Raw genomic sequence first — 22,215 nt, forward strand, 5'->3', positions numbered from 1 at the left:
CTCCCTCCCTCCCTCTCTCTCTCCCTCTCTCTCCCTCTCTCTCTCTCTCTCTCTCTCTCTCTCTCTCTCTCTCTCTCTTTAAAAAAAAAGAGAAAATGAAATGTGGACAGGTTTTTTTAAGTTGTTTTAGCCAATCAATAAGAATTATGATTAAAGAGATGTTTCTTGAATTTATGGTGAGGCTTTATGGAAAAATTAAAATTCTAAATGTTGTGATGAGAATTTGATATAGAATTAGCTTCGCAGCACTCTAGGTTTGCTGTAAACTACAGTTTTACTAAAAGTTCATATTTAATTATGAGAAGTTCATATTGAATTATGAAAAATTATAACTTCATGGTACATGGATTCTACAGAAAAAAAGATAACAAAAAGAAAATTCTAGTCAGTCACAATGGTACATGCCTGTAATCCCAGCTACTCAAGAGGCTGAGGCAGTTCAAAGTAAGCCTTAGCAGTTTAATAAGTAGTACTTTTCCTAATTCGTGTTTAATAAGTCAAAAGATAAAGGGCTGGGTAGAGCACTTGCCTAGCATGCCCAAGGCCCTATGTTCAACTGCATTACTACCCACAGCAAAACAATTTCCCTCTGTTTTTGTAAAATAATTGTTAATTATGCTATCCCTCCCAAGTTTCTTCCTTTTTTCCTTTTTTCCCATGTATTAGATCATCTTAAGGAAACTGCCATGTAATATCTTTTCCCTTCCCCATCACCTCCATCTCAGAAAAAAACATGTTTCGAGTTTTTATTTTTTAGACAACCAGTGGGATTGGTCCTGCTTTAAACATCTCTTATATCAAACATTCACAGGAATAATAATGCAACCCAAGACTCCTGAAATAGAAAATGTGCTTCTGAAATATTGAGGCAAACCATATCATCATGATGTCATTCATTATTCACATTTTGCTGAAAGTATTCCAAGAAATCAAAAATGTTAATATGTAATTTTACTTTTTCTTTTTATCCTTTGCTATAGCTTGTGTACAATGGATATAGCAAAGAAACCCTAAGACAAAGAGAACTTCAACTGAGTGTACTCAGTGCAGAATCTCTGCGGGAGAATTTTTTCTTGGGTGGAATAACTCTACCTTTGAAAGATTTCAACTTGAGCAAAGAAACAGTTAAATGGTATCAGCTGACTGCAGCAACTTACTTGTAATCTAGTGAATTTCTCAGATTTGGAAGCAAGAAGAGTTATAAATGTGTGTATACATGAATGCATGAAGATTTGTGAACTTTGTATAGTATTTTTATACTTGTGCAAAAATTATAAAGTTAAATATACTTACTGTATTTTAACACATCAGTTGGACCAATAGTCAGGTAACTAAATTTTATAAAAAATTTCAGGAAGCCATTACTGTTTTAAAGTCATTTAAAATGTTACAAATCCTAACCTTGATAAGTCCTGAAAAAGACTTTTGAAGTAGTACTATATCAGTTCAGCCATCCATTTTGCATTGTTTCCTATATAGACATAGTACATTTGTTTTTCTGTTATGCACCTTTTACAGCTTTTACCACTGTTTAAGTTCACAAACACCAAAGTAATGAAAAGATGCAGAATGTTACCGTAAAATGCAGCTGCTATTCATAGGGCTGAAAAGCAAAGCACAAATAATAGATAACTATGTTAAGAACTACTAAGTAGTTTATACAAAATAGAAGTTTTTTATTCATTTGTTAAAGCCTTTTTCAGAATAAGTGCCAATTGCTGAAGTTGTAAATAATGGTGCCTTACTTAACTTTATATGCATCACTGGCACTTAATTTCTGATTTTTTTCCTGACTTGATAAATAACAAGTAATTTCACTTTTAGTTTATTAAGGACAAAACATTGTGTACATTTACTGATGTTTTTCCCAAAAAAACATTATTTTCTTTGCTTCTGTTGTGTTACTTATTTTAACCATCCATCCATTTAAGTTTTCATTGCCCAGTACTGAATAAGATTCGTTGATATACTTGTATAATAAATTCTATCATTCCATAATAATCCTACACTTAACTCCTTGGGGTGTAAATTGAACCTGGATAATTTCACTTCCATATATATTTACTTTGTCATTAAGCAAGTGAAAATCCTGTGCCCATTCCTGTTTGCGTTAGAACTCCGTGAGTAGTATAGACTCTTTACAGAAAGGAACCAGACAAAGATTGTAGGGTCCAAACATCTTATGAGAGTTCATCTTATAAATTGACATTTGTAAACATTGTATGTTCACATATAAGAATTATTTTCCATCATACAATGAGATTCAGAAATCATAAGGGATAGAAATGAAATTATTACACTATAACCATTAAGTATAACACTCATTTTTTTACTGTTCACCTTCAGACATAATTTTGTTTAGATAAATACATATATGTAATAACTTTCATGGTTAGAATGGAAATTCAGATACTTTTAAAATGGTAACAGAGATGCAGCAATCTGGTCCTTCTGAGAAAACTGACAAAATATGCAGTAAAGAGTATCAAAGAGAGAAAAGACAATCTCTAATTCAGTTGTCCAGAACAGAATTTTTATAAAGTATGCAAATGTTTAATATGAATGATACCTACAGAGCAGAAATAAACATTTTAAAATAACAAACTTGAAATTTTTGGTGCCTAACACTAATGATCTGTTTGTAGCTTAGTGGAAAAGTGCTTGCTTAGCACACACAAGGCCCTGGGTTTGATCCCCAGCATCCCACCCTCCCCACAAAAGTAATTTGTTGGAAAACTCACGAGTGTGATTTTCTATGTCTTTTTAAAAATGTTAAAATGTGTTGTATATTTACTAAGTTAATTAAAATGCAGATCAAAGCACCACTGTTTGCTTTTTCCACGTACAGTTAACATTTCCTTGAAGTGTGTGAGTAGTTTTGTAAATGTAGTGTAGCACTAGAAATTTTCACTTAAGCTTTTGAGACCTAATTCCATTCCATGAGTTGTCAATTAGTACTGTTAAAAAAAATACTAATATCTTGTCAAAAGGTATTGTTTATTGGACTTAATATCGACTGCTTTTTTTGCACTCTGTCACAGCAGTGTCTTTTAAGCACAAATAGAACTAGAAAATGTGATGTCACTTTTCAATTACAAGAAATCTGAATTCAGATCTAAAAGTGTATATTATGATTAATATTGTACAGTTAAAGCGTTCAGAATGATGGTCATATTTTCTCTTAATTTAACTCATTTTGTGCCTTCTTTGGTCATGAAAACACCTATATTTTAATATAAATTATTTCTTTGTGAAATGCTAAGCTTCAGCCCATACCAAAAAACAAAACAAACAAAAAACAAGAAAGAAAAAGGAGGGGAGTCTCTTTGCACTACTACTATCTCAATTCTAAATTAGTTGAAATTTTTAAATGTTTTTTTTTTTTAACTTAAAGTAAATCTGAAAAACAAAAGTCTAAACAAACTGGCAAAGACACTAATTTGCATAATGACAATATTTTATAATTTATTGAGTAAAAATAATTCTGCTGCATGTAAGTCTTGTACTAGAAGAAATCTTTCTTCTTGCATTTTGGGATCTGAAGATTATAGTTCATCCCAAGAACCTATTATTTTCTCTGCTGAGGAACCCAGTGTAGAACCGGCACTGAAGTTTTCATTACTGCCTTATAAATCTATAAATACTTAAATGTTAAGGCATGTATGATCTTTGATAAAGTATTCCTTTTTTCAAATTCAGGTTGTATAAAAGTTTCAAAATCTTGCCTTAAATTGTTTAACTGTTCTTTCTAGAATTCAAGTTTGTGTCATTTAAAAAAGAAACACTTTTGATAAACTTAGGGTCAAAAAGGATTGAAGCCCCACTATTATAATCCATAGATTTACTTACATGCTGTTTCACTAGCAGTGCGAATATGAATAAATTTAACTAATCTCATCTATAAGAACCAAATACATTAATTATATTAGGATAGTGAAGAAAGATGTATAATATTTTTATTAATACTTTGAATATATTCAATTGAATATATTGAATGTGACTTCATAACTGTACTATGATTATATTAAAATATTTCTGAAATAAAGGAAACTGCTGCTGTTTCTTATTTATCATATTTTGATTTCAAACTTTTGAGCTCACTATTGGTATTTTTTGCTTCTCATCTAGTTCAGTAATCTTAGAATTTTAGAATGGGCCTATCATTTTCCTGGAAAATAGAGTCTGACTTTTGTGTGTGATTCTTTGAAGCTCTGATTGCTACACTTTGCTATAGCCCTCATTACCATTTCTTAGATGTGAAATGCTTCTCAGCATTGTCCCCATCGAAGAATAAAAGGAGTAAGATTTATTCAAGTGTGAAGAATAGAAACAACTCTTGCAAAGCCAAGAGGGCACTCAATAGTGGTCTGAGTGTGCTAGTCTAGGATTTAGGTCAACACTATTGGTCTTAATGCCAATCAGAGTTTGGAAAGGCAGTAATGCTACTCAGTGACTTTTGAATCTGAACTTCCATTCAGGTGTCTGCCCCACTTTTGTTTTCTGAACCTTGGTCAGGAAGTGGGAAGTTGAGGTGGTAGGATCATGGAAGCTTGGAGGGTCCCGCTGTGGTGCTGTGTGGAGTGGGCATATGGACCAGAAAGGGTCCAAGCTGCCACAGTGTAACAGGTTGGTGATTCCTGGTTTGCCTCAGTCCTGGCTTGCTGTACCTCAGATCCACACTGGCATGGTGAGCTGTGCCTAGCCATGGCCTGTGCTCCAGCCCACTCAAGCCTCCTCTCTGCAGCTCCTCCTGGATGGCTTCATACCTCGCTCTAAAGAAGTGACCCTAACTACTATTAGGGGAAAAGGATGATACCACCTTAGGCTGAAAAGGGACACAGTGTCCTTCTACAGAAATATGGCTATTGTACTCCCACCACTGCCCTAGATTGGATTTTTCTTCTAGGATTCCATTTATAAAATGTGTAGTTGGATAGATGCTAGGTGAGAAGAAATAAATTTTACAAGAAGAATCAGTAAACATAGGCCAAACATTAAGTATCATAACAGAGGAGCTAAGAAGGGAAGAGTCCATGTTCATATAATATAAAATAATATTATAGCGGTGTGGGAAAAGCCATCCCACCTTTTAGGAAGTATATATCTTGACATACACCAATGCAACATTATGAGAAGAATTGCAAAGATATGGGCTAATCAGAATGTCCTTTGTTTTGTTGTTTTTGTTTTGGTACCAGGGATTGAGCCCAGTGGCACTTGACCACTGAGTCACATCTCAAGCCCTTTTTGTTTTGAGAAAGGGTCTTGCTAAGTTGCTGAGACTGGCTTTGAACTTGTAATCCTCCTGCCTCAGCCTCCCAAGTTGCTGAGATTTCAGGCATGTGCCATTCTAAACACCTGGTTTAGAATTTCTTTATCATTACTTATCTGCAAATGCAGGTGGCCCTCAGGTCCTTTTGCACAGAAATTTCATCCTTTAATGGTTCACAGGAACATTGGTTGGTGTTTTCCTCTCTGGAAGTGTTGATTGTCGGGTCTTTTTCTGAACTGAAAGGCTTAAATTGAGAATGATTAATCTATGAATCAATCCCATTTACCTTTACTACTCAGGGAGCCATTTTTCCCCATCCTCCAACCTTGGGTACGTAAAAATATATCAGGTGCTGCTTCTTCAGGGTATGAGGGTCAAAGGTATCCCAGTGGTTCAAAATGTATCTTATTTTTTTTAATTAGAGCTTTATTGTTATATATTGTTGGTTCATGCTGATAAACTCATACATGGAATTAAATTTCAGTTCATGATCCCTCTTCTAACCCCCCTTTTCCCTCCAATTCCTCCCTCCACTCCCCTGTTCTCTTTCCTCTACTAGACTTCCTATGTTCATCTATTTATTTATATTTGATTGGTTCTTTTTATTTATGCATAAAGGTGAGATTCCCTGTGGTATATTTATATATGCACATAACATAATTTTTAAAGAATTTATACTGCATTGTCTTCCCTTATTCATCCCTCAACTCTGGCTCTCAATCTCTTCCTTCTACATTACTGATGTTCCCTTTACCTTTATGATATCCCATTCTTATTTCCTTTATCAAAATGCACCTCAAAGGAGAACTTGTGCCAGAAAGTATTACCCATCCTTCTGAAGAGTGCTCCACATTAGGTTCAAATAATGAAACCAGAGTTTGAGACAAAACTCAATTCTCCACTTCTGTTGGCAGGTAGAATCTGTGTGTCAGGCCTCTGCAAATAAGGGTATTTTAGTGTTAGCAGCTAATCACAGCAGGGAATGCCTACCAGGGTCAGCCCTTAGGGTCATAGCGGGCAAAGCCCAATTCTCCTCCACTACCATTGGGTGGCAAGTTGCAGTTCTTAATGTGGGCTCTTCCCTCCAGTGTTGCAATAGACTGTAGCAGCTCACTGCCAACTTCTTTCCAGGTTCTGGTCACAAAAATGTGAAGAATGAAATTCACAGGACAATGGAAAGCAAGAATGAAAAGAATAGGATATATTCAATTGTGAAGAATAGAAACAGAATTCTTGGAGAAACTAACTAATAGGGAACCCAATAGCAGGTTATCAGAAATGTATACCTAGAGTCACTGGCCTTTGGTAATTTATTTAAAATATTAAGTAGCCAAGTAAACAGTCACATTCTAGATATATCTACAGAATTGAAAAATGTGAATTCTATTCCTATACCTTCATCCTGGAATTTCAGCATGAGGCCATGGTTCATTGACCTTGGGGTAAGTTTATTATATACACTTTAAATATATACAAAAGTAGACAAGAGTATAATAAATTCCATGAATCAATTCATCACACAGCTTCAACAATTATTAGCACTAACCTTGTTTGATCTATATTAACTAAACATGTGCCTAGGAGTAGAAACCTTTTTATTTTATTTGGGATACTTAAATCTGTGGATCAGTAATTTTCCTCAATTCTGTATATTTGGTAGTATCATCTATCATTGAAATTTTTAAATGTTTTTTTTAAAAATTCTCCTTTGTTTTTAGAACTCTGATAAATGTATGATAGACCTTACCATTCTCTTCCATGTCTTTTTGTTTGTTTGTTTTTGTACCAAGGATTGAACCCAAGGGCACTTACACCACTGAGTTACATCCCCAGCTCTTTTTATTTTTTATTTTGAGACAGGGTCTCACTAAATTGCTTAGAGCCTAAAATGTTGAAGCTGGCCTCAAATTTGTGATTCTCCTGCCTCAGCCTCCTGAGCCGCTCTTCCATGTGGTTGTAACTTCTTGCCATATTCCCCCAACCTCTCTTTTTTCCCTCTTCCTTCCTCTCTCCCTTCCTCCTTTTCCTCCCCACTTTTTTTTTTAATATTTATTATTTAGGTGTAGATGGACACAACACAATACCTTTATTTTTATGTGGTGCTGAGGATTGAACCCGAGTCCCGCCCATGCTAGGCGAGCGCTCCACTGCTGAGCCACAATCCCAGCCCACCTCCCCAAATTTTTTGGTTGGTACATGCTACATTCTCAATAATTTAACCTAACTTCTTTTCCATTTCACTACTTCTCTCTATGAAGTATTAAATTTTGGTGGTTGTATTCTTTGTTTTAATAACAGCTGTTTTGGGGACTGGGGCTATAGCTCAGTGGTAGAGCATTTGCCTGGCATGAGTGAGGCACTGGGTTCGATCCTCAGCACCACATAAACATAAGTAAATAAAGTAAAGGTATTGTGCCATCTACAACTAAAAGGGTTTAAGAAAAAAAAAACAGCTATTATTTTTGCATGATGATCCAAGAAATGAACAGACTGCCAACATCGTTCAATGGGGAAAGAAAAGGTTTTTCAGCAAGTGGTGCTGGGACAACTGAATGACCACATGCAAAAGAATGAGGAGGACTTTTACCTCATACCACATATAAAAATGAATTCAAGGATGGGCATAGTGATCCACAACTGTAATCCCAGCAACTCGGAAGGCTGAGGCAGGAGGATCACAGGTTCAAAGCCTACCTTAGCAATTTAGTGAGGCTGTAAGCAACCTAGTGAGATCCTGTCTCAAAATAAAAAATAAAAAGGAACATTGCTCAGTGGTTAAGTGCCCTTACATTCATTCAATTTCTGGTGTTACTGAAAGGTGGGTCCTTGTCCCCTATGCCAATCCAATAAGAGGACACTATTTTGAGAAAAAAGAAAAAAGCTTATTGCTTTTCTAGCAAAGGAGAAACACTTGGGGACTCCTGTCCCAAAGGATGTGATTCTGCCCATCAGCAGGAACAGGGGGCTTTTAAAGACATGACTCAAAAGCTACATTCCATATGTTCCCTGTCGGAAGTTGTAATTCACTTGTTAATTTGGGAGATACTCATTTCTGAGATCTTCTGGTACCATCCCCAAAATCTGAATTACTTCATTCCTATGGTTGGTGTATACTCAGGGAGAGATAACTCTGCCTAGGATGGGGAAGAAAATAATCCTGTTTCCCCTGACATTAAGGAGGAGGAGGAGAGGAAGAGAAAGAAACATGTCTATTTTAGAAATAAATTGCGGTGACAGAGCAGCAAGAGATACAATCAAAGCATAAACTGTTAAACACTGTTACAAATATCTGAAAACCAAACTTGTGATCTTGGAGAATAGTATTTAGGCAGTAGCAACAGCAAGAGAAAAAGCTCTAAAAGAAACATGTTACCTTGCAGGATTAGAAAGGAGTGTTTGGAATTGGGTGGAAAGTGTTAAGACATAAAAAGACATTTAAAAAAATCTGATTTACAACATTAAAAGATCACTCACTGCTACGTTGAGTATGGATTGTGTTTAAAGCAGGGAAGAACACTAGTAAAAGCACAGTGAGAACAGCATTTAGTTGCCAGATCAGAAATGAAGGCTGCTAGGGTAAAGGGTTCTAGTGGAAATGAAGGGAAGAGAATGGATTCATGATATATTTTTTGTGATGTGCTGAGATGATTATCTTACAAAAAGGAGAGGAAAAAATGTGTACATATTTTTTTAGCAAATGGAGTAAGTACTGAAAGGAAGGAGTATAGAGTGGTAGCTAGAGGTAGGGACTGAGAATTAGAGCCAAGTTTGAGATACCTATCTATTTAGTCTAAAAATGTAAATGTGGTGAATTATAGGAATACATCTTTGCTAGGGAAAAAAATTACCCAAAGAATTTATCCAGTTTGAAGTCCCTAATGTTTTGGAGGGAAAAAATATATATTCAGCAAATAGGGATAGGTTGAAATAGCCAGGGTGGACGTTTTTAGTACCTAGAGATTTTTTTTTTTTTTTTTTTGTACGGAATCTAACCCAGGGGGCTCTTTACCACTGAGCTACATCCCCAGCCCTTTTATTTTTGGAAAGAGTCTAAGTTGCTAAATTGCTGAAGTTGGCCTTGAACTTGTCTCAGCCTCCTTAGTCTGGGATTTCAAGAGCGCATCACTGGGCCCAGAATCACGTAGAGTATTTTTAAACCTCTCACTAATCACTAAACTTATCGACAGGAATTTGTTTTTAACTAAGCTTCCTCATTTCCAGGATCATGGTTTGGGTTTTGTTATTTTGAACAAAGCTATTTCATTGGCCCACTTTTTAAACGCATTGTGTACAAGCACTGGTTCAGTCTTAGAACTTCTTAAGTGGTGGAAGATCTAAACTTCCTTAGAGCTGCTTTTCCCAAGAAGTTCAAGGGCCTCATTTTCATGTTCATCTTCCCGGATCTGGCAATCTTTTCATTCCTGCCCGCCAAGCTGTCACTCCCTTGGATAAGCCGCTCAGCAAGGCTTTGCCTAACCCACTTCTCCACCAGCCACGCTTCCTGCAGGCGGACGTAGGGAAAAGAGCGCTGCTGAGGACCTTCGTCCTTCGAATATTCGGTTTGGTCCTTTACTGTTAGTGGTCTCTCCCGAGACTAGATCAGCATCTAAAGAAGTGGAAGAACTTGACAGGGCGGCGGCTGCCAACCATTCCAGTCCAGCATTCATAACACAGTATTGTTATGTGAATAACAATTCACAGTATTGTGCCCTTGAATGAAAAGATGGGGCAGCCTTTAAAGGAATGAAGAGGGACGATGCAAAGGAGCGCTGGTGAAGGAATGAACCCTCTGTTATGGCTGAGCCCTGCAGCTCTATCTAAGTTCTCCCCACTCCTGCCCAGTATTTGAATGTGTACGAGTTGGGCGCTGGCAGCACCGAACTTTGATTTACTCGATTTCCCGCTCTGGCTGCAAAACAGGTCTCACTCCGATGGTCTCTGGGCTGCGTCTCAAATGCGGACGCATGCGCACGCCGAAATGCATTTTGGGATATGTAGTCACGCCGCCGCCGGTGGCTGTGAAGCGTAGACACGCTCTCTCCCTGCGAGGAAGTGGGGACGTATGAGGTCACTTCCTGCGTGCGGAGTGATTTCCTGCGGCGTTTCCACCCTCACTCTCTTTTTGATCCTTGACTGCCGCCATCATGGGTCGCATGCATGCTCCCGGGTGAGCGCGTGGCTTGGAGTCGGATTGCGGAATTGGGTCGCAGGGATAGGGGAGAGGAGAGAGGGTGGGCTGCAGTTTGAGGGGATGATATTCTGGGGTGCTGTGGCACGGGCCGCCACCTCACCCCGTGTGCTTCTCTCCCCAGGAAGGGCCTGTCCCAGTCGGCTCTGCCCTATCGCCGCAGCGTCCCCACCGTAAGTAGCACTGGGACTGGGGAGAAGGTGGGGAGGAGAGTGGAATTCGTTCCTCGAGGGAGGCGACTCCGGGGTGTGGAGACGTGTGCACAAGTCTTGAGGGTGGAGGGGGCCATCGTGCTTCGGCGCCATCCTTCGTTTCTCATCCTAAGGCTGTTTTTTGTTGCATAAATAGTGGTTGAAGTTGACATCTGACGACGTGAAGGAGCAGATTTACAAACTGGCTAAGAAGGGTCTGACTCCCTCACAGATCGGTGAGTGTGTTCGTGTCTAATGCATACTCTATGGCCTTTTTTGACTTGTAGAAAAAGGTTCCTGCGCAAATATGCCTCATAAGTGCCCTCAAAATAATTTACCCGGTTTTCTGGCTTTACTTTTTGTTAGTTTTCAAGTTAAAATCTGATGGCAGTATTTTGAAGTAAATGTTAATAGTTTTTTCTATTTTACACTTGCAGAAGCTGAGGCATGGTGAAGCTAAAAAACTCCCTCCAAATCTTATAACTATAAAGAGAGAACTTGTAACTGGCTACACCTTGTGTTTGACACACCTCATTACAAGTGCCAAATATTTTCCTGCTTGTGTTGGGTTCTGAGAAAATTAAAAAGGCAAAATATCTTACTTTATAGAGATTATAATCTAGTGGAAGTATGACATACTAAAAGAACATTTAAGTGATCATAAGTAACAAGATTTTAAAGAAATGATGTTTGTAAAAACAAATGGATTTATATGTGTGTTCAGCTGTATTCCAGCAAACTCAACTATGATGATGGTCTTTCAACATTTTGCAGTTTCCACCAGAAAGGTTTCCCTTAGTATTAGGCAAACTTTCTTTGAATGTCTGCATGATCTTTGCATGCTTTCTCATATTGGTTTCTGTGATTTATCAAAGTAGACCCCATCTTAGAGATAGGAAGGTGACTTGCCTTCTGAACTTAATCCTAATGTGCATTTAGCATTTGGTGTTTGTTGGAAGTTAAATCATGTGATTCTCTTTTTAGGTGTGATACTGAGGGATTCACATGGTGTTGCACAAGTACGTTTTGTGACTGGCAATAAGATCTTAAGAATCCTGAAGTCCAAAGGACTTGCCCCTGATCTTCCTGAGGATCTCTATCATTTAATTAAGAAAGCAGTTGCTGTTCGAAAGCATCTTGAGAGGAATAGAAAGGTAAGAGGGTAAATAAAATCTGTTACTAAGTAGACTTGCTTATACAAACTTACTTTGGTGAGTATGCATCTGATTTGAATTATTTAAGGTGACTTAGGACACAAAGTTAGGCAGGATTACAGTTACTTTTAAGTAAAAATCTACCAGAGATTTTTTCCCCCTCCCTCAAAAATATTGGTGGAGGGGCTGGGGATGTGGCTCAAGCGCTAGATCACTCACCTGGCATGCGTGCGGCCCGGGTTCGATCCTCAGCACCACATACAGAGATGTTGTGTCCGCCGAAAAAAAACTAAAATAAATAAATAATCAATCTCTCTCTCTCTCTCCCCCCCTCCCTCCCTCCCTCCCTCCCTCTCCCTCTCTCTCCCTCCTCCTCTCCTCTCTTTAAAAAAAAAATATTGGTGGACTTTTTTTTTAATGTTTATTTTGGTATTGGTGCTTAACCACTGAGCCAAGTCCTCAGTCCTTTTTATTATTTTGATAGGGTCTTACCAAGTTGCTGGGGTTTGCTTTGAATTTAGAATCTCCCTGCCTCAGCCTCCCGGATTGTTGGGATTACAGGCATGCGCCACCACACGTGGCCCAGCTGTGATTTTAGTACAAGAATATTGGGATAACTTTTCATTAAAGAAAGTGCATGGCAGCTCTACATTCCCTTGTGAAATTAATTATTTGCACTAGGTTTTTTTTTTTTTTTATTGAATTTTATCTTTAGGATAAGGATGCTAAATTCCGCCTGATTCTGATAGAGAGCCGAATTCACCGATTGGCTCGGTATTATAAGACCAAGCGGGTCCTTCCCCCAAATTGGAAATAGTAAGTATCTATCCTTCCTTAACTGGAATCAGCCTGATAATAAAGATTCTAGCTCTTAGAGCTGGGGATATAATTTAGCTCAGTTGGTAGATATTTATAAAGACAAATAGAGGGCCATAGATTACAGGCTTCTTGCTTTGGACCATGAGTAAGTCCTTTGTCCCCCCTTGTTTTGAGAGGAATAGTAATTCCATTTCACACTTCTCCCAGGTTTTTAATGTAGTTTTGATTTTTGCATGAATTGCTCACTATGATGATTGCTATCCAACATTCGCAGTTTCCACCAGAAAGGTTTTTCCTCATGTTGGCCATTCCTTCCTTGGATGTCTGAGTGAGCAATGTTATTCATTATGCTTGAGCACAATGAGCTTATTTTGAAACTCAGTTTGGTCTATTTATTTGGGTTTATTTTAGCTGTTTTGAAATAGTCTCATTAGCAGTGAGAGTCTATGAATGGATACTGAGGACCAATATTAATCCTAATTTTCTCTTCCCTTTTTTCCTTTTCAGTGAGTCATCCACAGCCTCTGCCCTGGTGGCATAAATTTATGTATGTACTCAAACAATAAAAGCATTGTTTAACTAAAAGTATGTTTTGTATTTCTTTCTCTGAAGAAAACGAAAATCCAGAAACTAGTATGTTTCAGTGGTTATTATGTGTTGATCTTCTTGTTGTTGTTGACTTTATTATAGGAAAGTTTGTTAGCTTAGTATTATGATTCCAAAGGAGCAGAGTGATGGCATCCATGTATCTCATTCTTTCACTGGCTCCTTAAACTAATTGAGCAGCTTGTAACCTGGTGGTTGATGCTGTATATGTACAGGAGAACTAAAAGAGACCAGGAAGTAAGGACTGTTTATTTTTATTGGTTATCAATTTTTTTTTTAACCACTGAGCTATATTCTTAGCCCTTTTTATTATGAAATGGGGTCCTGCTAAGTTACCCAGCCAGACCTCCAACATATAATTATGTGTCAGTCTTCTCAGTAGTTGGGTTACAGGCATGTGCTACAGTACTTGGATCAGAGTATTTAGTTTACCTAATCCTTAATAATGTACATAGATGTTAAAAGAGGCAAATATAAGTTGGGCACAGTGGCATATACTGTCGTGTATAACTAAAAAGTACAAATAAGAAAAAGAAAAAATTAGAAGGGCTAGGAAATGTAGCTCAATGGTAGAGTGCCTTTGGGTTCGATCCTTAGTACTAGTGGGGCGGGGGAGAGGTACATCTCAGAAACTCGAGACAGAATGACAAATGGCATGTCTGGATGTTATTAAAAATTCAGAAAAAGCAAAAGGTAGTTATAGACTGAATCAGTAAGTTTAACAAGTTTAGATTTCAACCTTTAAGAAATTCTTTTAGTTAGGTCTGTCACTGCAACAAATTTAAGGATGCTGAACATGAAGAAAGTGACCCATCCAAATATTTAGGGACTACAGGTACATTTGTTCCTAGCATTACTTAGTAGCTTTTTACTTCAGCATTACTCTAAGCACTAATAAAAATTGTTCAGATCAGTAGGTAAAACCCCATGTTTTCAAGAAACCAATGTCATAACTTAGCATTGAGAGCCTGGATAGTGCTAGCTGCAGGTACAGATCTCCAAGTTTTGTGAGTTCTCATGTAGTGTTGACATATCCATCATTTTGTGCCTAGGTATGAGAACTATTTTACTTTCCCTAAAAGGTTCACAAAGAAGACAAACAGGTTTGGAAAGCATCCATCAGTGTACTGCCTTTTTGGTAGCATTAGATGTACATTTTTAATTCCAAGTGTTCATGTCTTTAAATTGGTTAACTGTCATAAGCTAAGAAATAAACTTATAATAAAAAGATATCTCTCATGGAGCTCCAGTGGCACAATCGGCACGCATCTCTTAAGAATAATGAGCAAGTAAAACATTTTTCACATCCTACACATTTTAGGTATTGATAAGCTTAAGACCATAAACCAAAAACTAGCCAGGAGGAGCACTTTGTTTGAAAGCAAATATTTGTAATTCTGGCCAATAAGAACAAATGCTGGAAGTATTAAAAATGACTACATGATATAGGGTTTCTAACGCTTTTTAAATAAAATGAATAATACACTAGATGTAAAGCAATGCAGGGGAAAGGAGGTAAATGCATTCCTTTTAATTAGTCGGGAACAGTCAAACTTGATTTTCAGAAAGAGCCCTGCCAAAGTTGTGTTTGATTTGGGAACTGAAATCTCAATATGTTGTGAGGATTACATTGGATACTTATGTAGTGGTAATGGTAGTTAATATATTTTGAACCACTCTAGTGACCATCCATCTGGATAATCTACTTGGAAACACTGTATACAGTCTTGCTCATGGGCAGTACACTAGTTTTCGATGGACACAACATCTTTATTTGTATGTGGTGCTGAGGATCAAACCCGGGCCGCACGCATGCCAGGCGAGTGATCTACCACTTGAGCCACATCCCCAGCCCCAGTTTCTTTCTTTTTTAAACTGTTTCCTGGTTATAGATACTTCATAGTCTAGTGAAGATGCTATGTCCTGTAATTTGCCTTGTAGTTGTGTGAAGATAAATTTGGAGAAATGAGATTTGAGGTGTGTATACCTTTTATATATTTGAATATATATTTTACAAAACTGCTTTTTGAAAATGTACTGAGTACTTAAAAAGTAAATAAGAATGCTAAATACCCTTACATTTTTTGTTGTTTTGTTACCTGGGATTGAACCCAGGGCCTCTGGCATGTAAGCACTCTGCCACTGAGCTACACCCCTGTCCATATGTACATTTCTTTGATTTGTTTATTTTTTATGAGTTGCCTGGTGGTTGGATTTTTTTTTTTTTCAATTTCCTTTTTGGACCATTCCTGTCAACCCTTTCTCATGTCTTATCAAAGTTTGGTTTCATTTATATTGTCCCTAATGATACTTTTTTCCCTATAGTGATTTTTTTTTTTTAATATACCAGGGGTTGAACCCCATGGGGCTTAACAACTGACCCACATCCCCAGCCCTTTTTATATTTTATTTAGATTATATTTTATTTATTTTATTTGTTGGGTTGCTGAGGCTGGCATTTAGCTCATGATCCTCTTCCTCAGCCTCCCAAGCTGCTGGGATTACAGATGTGGGCCACCAGTGATTTTTTTTTTTAATATTATGTTTTATATTATATACAAACTTGTTTACAAATAAGTATATATAAACATACTAGTATATGTGGTGTATAATGTACTTCAATACATGAATACATTGTTGAGTGACAGAATCGCACTAATTAACGTGTCATTTCTTTGTGGTAAGAATATTTCAATTCCACTCTCAGTAGTTTTGAGATACAATATTAACTTTAGTCATCTTGCTGTGTAGTAGCTAATCAGAATTTACTCCTGGCACTTTTCCCTTTAACCAATATCTCCCTTTTCGCAGCACACCTGTCTCTGGTAACCACTATTCTACTCTACTTTTTTTCATATTTTTAGATTATGCCTGATGGGAATCCCTCCTTATCCTCAGAAGATACATTCCTAACCCACTTTGAGGATGCCTGAAACCCTGGATAATTCTGAACCTTTTACATGCTGTTTTATTTCTATACATATATGCCTATGATAAAACTTTATTATTTGGCACAGTAGGAGATGAATTATAATGAATAATAAAATAGGACAATTATAACAACATGCTGGAATAAAGTGTTAATGCAATGACCTAAACATAGTACTTGTATAATATGAAGGAAGGTGAGTGACTAGGCATTGTGACCTAACTCTAGATTACTTTGTGTTACTTGATCACAAGCACTGAGAGGCAGGCAGTAGGATCACAAGTTTGGGGTAAGTTCAGTAATTTAGTGAGATCCTGTCTCAAAAAGTAAAAGTGGTAGAATGCCCTGGATTCAATCCCTGGCCCTGTAAAAGAAAAACTATTTTTAAAGCATTTCCATGTGCCTTTTTTTTCTTTCTTTTTCCTTTTTTTTTTTTTTTTTTTTTTTTTTGGTGCTAAGGATTGAACCCAGGGCCTTGTGTATGCAAGGCAAGCGGCAAGCACTCTACCTACCAACTGAGCTATATTCCCAGCCCCATCTATTTTGAAAAATAATCTTCAAGGGATGGATACCTGTCAGTGGCCCAGTCTGATCTCAAAATTCATGAGCAGAGCTGGGTGTGGTAGTGCATACCTGTAATCCCAAGGACCTGGGAGCCTAAGGCAGGAGGATCCCAAATTCAAAGGTGGCCTACACAAGTTAGCTAGACCCTGTTCTCACAAGGGTTAGGGGTATGATTCAGTGGTAAAGTGCTATTGGGTTCAATCCACACACACCAAAATCTCTTGGACTCTCTGCAACCTTCCAACTGATATGCCACCACACCCAGCTTATTATTTCATTCTTGTGATACTGGGAATTGAACCCATAGTCACATGTGCTAGGCAAGTGCCTTATGTCTGAGCTAAGTTCCCAGCCCTTTTTAAAATTTTCTTTTGATTGAGACAGGGTCTTGCTAAATTACTCAAGTAATCTTCCTGCCTCCTGAGTAGCTGGGATTTACAGACATGTGCCACCACATCCAATTTGTGGTTTACTACTACTATTATTGATACTGGGGATTGAACTCAGGGGTACTCTTCAACCACTGAGGCATAGCCCCTGCCCCCTTTTGTATTTTATTTATTTTGGGGGAAAGGGATATTAGGGATTGAACTTGGGGGTACTCAACTACTGAGCCATATCCCCATTTTTATTTTATATTTTATTTAGAAAGGATCTCACTGAGTTGCTTAACGTCTCACTGTTGCTGAGGCTGGCTTTGAACTTGTGATCCCCTGCCTCAGCCTCCTGAGCTGCTGGGATTATAGGTGTGCGCACTGTGCCCTGCTTATGGTTTATTTTTTAATATAGATTATATGTGCTTTAAAAGTTGTATCATTTTACTAGGCATGGTGGTGCACGCATGTAATCCCAGTGACTCCAGAGACTGAGACAGAAACAGAAGGATTGCAAGATCAAAGCCAGCCTCAGTAATTAAACACCCCTGGGTTCAATCCCTGGTACCCCTCCCACCCCCCCAAAAAAATATATATATATAATTTTATAGAACTTAATAAAAACAGTCTCTTTGCCTGACATGATGGAGCACACTTGTAATCCCAGCAGCTCAGAAGGCTGAGGCAGGAGGATCATGGATTTAAAGCCAGCCTCAGCAATTTAGTGAGGCCCTAAGTAACTTAGCGAGACTGTCTCAAAAAAATTAAAAAAAAAAAGAAAAGTGGTTCATTTGTAAGTTAATATACTAAAATATTAATTGTTAAATATAAATTAATCTTGACTTCTTATGTTCTCTAAGAATATATATTTGGGTCTGTGAATGAATGTGTTTCTAAGTTGTTAGTATTTGAAAAAATGGTTTAAGATTTGTTACTGTATCTTCACTAAAAACAAGGCTATTCAGTTAAAATTATAATTAACAGAAGTAATTGTGCAAAAATATGAAAAATTTAAACTGTCTTGATTGGAAAAAATCTGTTAAAAGCAACTATTTCATCTTATTGAAAAAAAGAAGAAATTGGCAAAATGTTTAGAAATTTCATAAGTATTATTTCAAAATGAACAAAAAAAAAGTCAACTAAGAGAAAGGTATAAGACAGTTATAGGTATGGGGATATATTTTGGTAAAGAACATTTTTTTAAAGGGGAATATTTTTGAAATAAAATAATTTTTTGTCCTAAAGCCCAAGATGGAAAAAAAAGAGAGATGGCAAAACTAAGGATGTAAACAAATTGTAGAGTATCCAAGCTACAGAAGGTTTGTGGAAACTAAATCATAGGAGATTTATGTATATGATTAGTTTGTCTACAATTAAGTTATTTAGGGTTTTCTAAGGTCAATATTTAATGTATTGATATAAAATCAAATTTAATCTCTTTAAAATGTCTTTCTTGAAATATTTATCTGTTCTTATTAAGATAATTTCTTAGATCTGTTATGTTTTATTACTTAGGGGAATTAAATCTTAAGAAATTACAGCTTGGAGCTCAGTGGTAGAGTGCTCGCCTAGCATGCATAAGGCACCAGGTTCGATCCTCAGCACCACATAAATGTAAAGATCTTATGTCCACCTAAAGCTTAAGAATAAATATTTTAAAAAAAAGAAATTACAGCTTAAATACCTGTTTGTTTTGAATTCTTGATTGCTTTATAACTCTGGTTAAATAACACTTTAGATTATTATAAAACTTGATACTTTAAATATACATAGAGATATAAGTACATCTAGTGCTAAATAGATTTGAGATTTGTCTAAATGTTTTTATTTTTAGTTTTTGGTCACAGAGATTGAATCCAGGGTGCTTCACCACTGAGCCACATCCCCAGCACTTTTATTTTGTTTTTATTTTGAGACAGGGCTTTACTAAGTTGCTTAAGGCCTCAGCCTTCCAAGCTGCTGGGATTACAGTCATGTGTCACTGTGCCTGGAAGAGCTTTATCTAAACGTTATACAGAAGTTTACAAAATTAAAGATATGTAGGTTTAGAACAGGCAAGGTCACTAATGAATGTTCTTTTTTATACAATATACAAAACTCTTTTTTAAAAATTTACATGAGGGTCTGGGGATTTGAGTACTTTCCTTGTATACACAAGGCCTTGGGTTCATCCCCAGTACCACAAAAACAAAACAAAATGAAAACGATAAAATTCACAAAATATAAAATCCTCACCCCATCCTACCTGCTTTTTTCTTTCTTTTTTGGTACTGGGGATTGAACCCAGGGACTCTTAACCACTGAGCCATATCCCCAGCTCCCCCTCCCTTTTTTTTTTTTTTTTTTTTAATTGTAGATAGACAGCAGTATCTTTATTTTTATGTGGTGCCAAGATTCGAACCCAATGCCTCACATGTGCCAAGCAAGCACTCTACCACTGAGCCATAACCCCAGTCCCCCCAGCCCTTTTGACATTTTATTTTGAGACAGGGTCTTGCTGAGTTGCCTAGGGCCTTTCTAAGTTGCTGAGGCTGGTCTCAAATTTGCAATCCTCCTTCCTCAGCCTCCTCAATTGCTGGGATTATAGGCCTGGGCCACCACACCCAGAAAAATTCCCCATTTTAACTTAAACAGTTAAAATGTTAAACAGTTAAACAGTTCAATAGCACTTGTTACATCCATGATATTGTGTAACCACTGCTTCTATATAGTTCTAAACCATTTTCATCACTCCAAAACAAAATCCTATATTTACTAAGTCATTCCCATTTTTCTCCCAGTGGCCCCTGGTAAATACAAATCTGTTTTCTGATTTTATGAATTTACCTATTCTGGATATTTCATATACATAGAATCATGTAATATGTGAATTTTTTTGTGTGTGTATCTGAGTTCTTTCACTTATCATGTTTTTCAGAATTCTTCATGTAGCATGTATTAGTACTTCACATTCTTTCTTTCTTTTTTTTTTGTTTTGGTCCTAGGGATTGAATCCAGAGGTGATTAACCTCTGAGCCACATTTCCAGCCCTTTTTTTTTTTTTTTTTTAAGAGAATGAGAGAGAGAGAGAGAATTTTAACGTTTATTTATTTTTTCTTAGTTCTTGGCGGACACAACCTCTTTGTTTGTATGTGGTGCTGAGGATCGAACCTGGGCCGCACGCATGCCAGGCAAGCGCACTACCGCTTGAGCCACATCCCCAGCCCCCATTTTCAGCCCTTTTAAAAATTTTATTTAGAGACAGGGCCTCACTGAGTTGCTCAGGGTCTTGCTAAGTTGCTGAGGCAGGCTTTGAACTCAAAATCCTCCTGCATCAGCCTCTGAGTCACTGGGATACAGGCTTGTGCCACCACACTCTGCTCTTCATTCTAATTTTTTATTTTTATTTTTTGTTTTTAGTTGTAGATGTACATAATATCTTTGTTTTATTTTTATTTATTTTTATGTGGTGCCAAGGATCGAACCCAAGGCCCTGCAGGTGTGAGGCAAGCGCTCTACCACTGAGCCACAACCCCAGCCCCTTCATTCTACTTTTTAAGAAATATTTTTAGGGGCTGGGGATGTGGTTCAAGCGGTAGCACGCTCACCTGGCATGCATGTGGCCCAGGTTCGATCCTGAGCATCACATACAAACAAAAATGTTGTGTCCGCCAAATACTAAAAAATAAATATTAAAATTCTCTCTCTCTCTCCCTCTCTCTCACTGTCTCTCACTCTCTCTTTTAAAAAAAAATATATTTTTAGGGGCTCGGGATGTGGCTCAAGTGGTAGTGCGCTTGCCTAGCATGCGTGAGGCACTGGGTTCAATCCTCAGCACCACATAAAAAATTAAAGAGATTAAAAAATATATTTTTAGTTGTAGATTGACATAATGCCTTTATTTTATTTATTTATTTTTATGTGATGTATACCACAAATTGTTTATGTATTCATTAGCTGATGAATATTTGGGGGTTTTCTTGTTTGTTTGTTTTTTTTTTGTCTTTTTTTTTTTTTTTACCTTTTGTGTATTTTGAATAGTGCTGCTATGAACATTTGCATTCATAGACTTGCTTGTGTATCTATTTTGAATTCTTTGAAATATATATATCTAGAAATAGAATAGTTCTAACACTTTATACTCTGGTTTATTTTTCTTTCTCTCTCTCTCTTTTTTTTTTTTCCCAATGCTGGGGAACAAACCCAGGGCCTCATACATGCTAGGCATTTATTCTCCAAATGAGTTACTTTCCCAGCCCTACTAAGATATCTTGGTTTTGTTTTCTCATATTCATTTCCCTGGCATCCTCATAATCATGTAATAATTTGTGGTCAAATCAATATTTTATGTTGGTATTTATATGGCTTTATATGTAATTTGTTAATCCTATATTTACATTTCTGTAAATACATATTTACATAAAATGTTAGTAATTATCTTTTTTCCATCTGCTTAGTGATTTGTGTTCCTATTTATAATTCATTCCCAAACTATGAGCCATAGTTTCAATCTCAGTGTGTTCAAACAATTTTGCTATTTTGCTTTTTTTTCTTGGTAATATCCCTCCCAGGACCCTTCATCTTCTAGCTCCAATTTAGACAAGCTGCTCTTGAGACTTGGAATTCTGGTATCTTCCACCATCAAAGTGAGGCTTCTTTCTGCCTCCAGGGTCAAATTCTCTCTTTCCTCATCATGTTTTCCTTTCTTTTTTTTTTTTTTCTCTTCCTTTTTTCTTCAGAAGTTACCTACGAAAGGGCCCAATCTTTGGAACTTGTTTACTCTCTTTATATGAACTCATAGTTAACTTCATCTGGTCTGTGGTTTCAGATACTATCTTTAAGATTACTCAAATTCACACCTACTGTGCAGACTGACTTTCCTGATCTCCACACTTAGATGTGCATCTGTCTATTTCACATCCACAGTTGCATAAACACTTGAACTTCCTATGCTCTAAACTCAACTTTGTATGCTTGATTTTTGCTGCCTAGATAGCTCCATCTCAGTGAATGGCAACTTAATTCATCCTCAGGCATAAAACCTGAGTCTTTCTTGCCCCCCACCCCTACATATCCCTCCCTCCCTTTCCCTCAAGTTGATTCTTTTTTTTTTAATATTTATTTTTTAGTTATTGACGG

The 22,215-nt window shown here is 37.1% G+C and overlaps 2 protein-coding genes, 1 long non-coding RNA gene and 1 other non-coding gene across 7 annotated transcripts in view; 3 read left to right on the forward strand and 1 right to left on the reverse strand.

The window, feature by feature from the left end:
• Positions 1 to 2,822, forward strand: part of Pik3c2a (phosphatidylinositol-4-phosphate 3-kinase catalytic subunit type 2 alpha) — a 119,532-nt gene extending 116,710 nt beyond the window's left edge. For all 4 annotated transcript variants that reach the window (XM_078046404.1, XM_078046406.1, XM_078046407.1 and 1 more), the window contains one exon: positions 981 to 2,822. In XM_078046404.1, coding sequence (XP_077902530.1) covers positions 981 to 1,163 — 183 coding nt within the window. In that variant the 3' untranslated portion in view covers positions 1,164 to 2,822. The remainder of the gene's footprint in view (positions 1 to 980) is intronic.
• Positions 2,823 to 3,168: 346 nt separating this feature from the next.
• LOC144377084 (uncharacterized) lies at positions 3,169 to 6,519 on the reverse strand. The gene is made up of 2 exons (XR_013437739.1): positions 6,100 to 6,519; positions 3,169 to 5,516 (listed from the first exon to the last, which is right to left on the reverse strand). It is a non-coding gene; the product is annotated as an uncharacterized LOC144377084 (long non-coding RNA).
• Positions 6,520 to 10,326: 3,807 nt separating this feature from the next.
• On the forward strand, positions 10,327 to 13,209 carry Rps13 (ribosomal protein S13). Its single transcript, XM_005326762.5, has 6 exons — positions 10,327 to 10,439; positions 10,585 to 10,633; positions 10,809 to 10,887; positions 11,636 to 11,805; positions 12,521 to 12,621; positions 13,132 to 13,209. The coding sequence occupies exons 1-6, from the start codon at positions 10,417 to 10,419 to the stop codon at positions 13,163 to 13,165; spliced, it is 456 nt and encodes a 151-aa protein (XP_005326819.1). The 5' UTR covers positions 10,327 to 10,416; the 3' UTR covers positions 13,166 to 13,209.
• On the forward strand, positions 12,867 to 12,956 carry LOC120890219 (small nucleolar RNA SNORD14). The gene has a single exon (XR_005734460.1). It is a non-coding gene; the product is annotated as a small nucleolar RNA SNORD14 (small nucleolar RNA).
• Positions 13,210 to 22,215: the final 9,006 nt, after the last annotated feature.

The sequence above is a fragment of the Ictidomys tridecemlineatus genome, chromosome 4 (assembly GCF_052094955.1).
Source record: "Ictidomys tridecemlineatus isolate mIctTri1 chromosome 4, mIctTri1.hap1, whole genome shotgun sequence".
Taxonomy (NCBI): Eukaryota; Metazoa; Chordata; class Mammalia; order Rodentia; family Sciuridae; genus Ictidomys; species Ictidomys tridecemlineatus.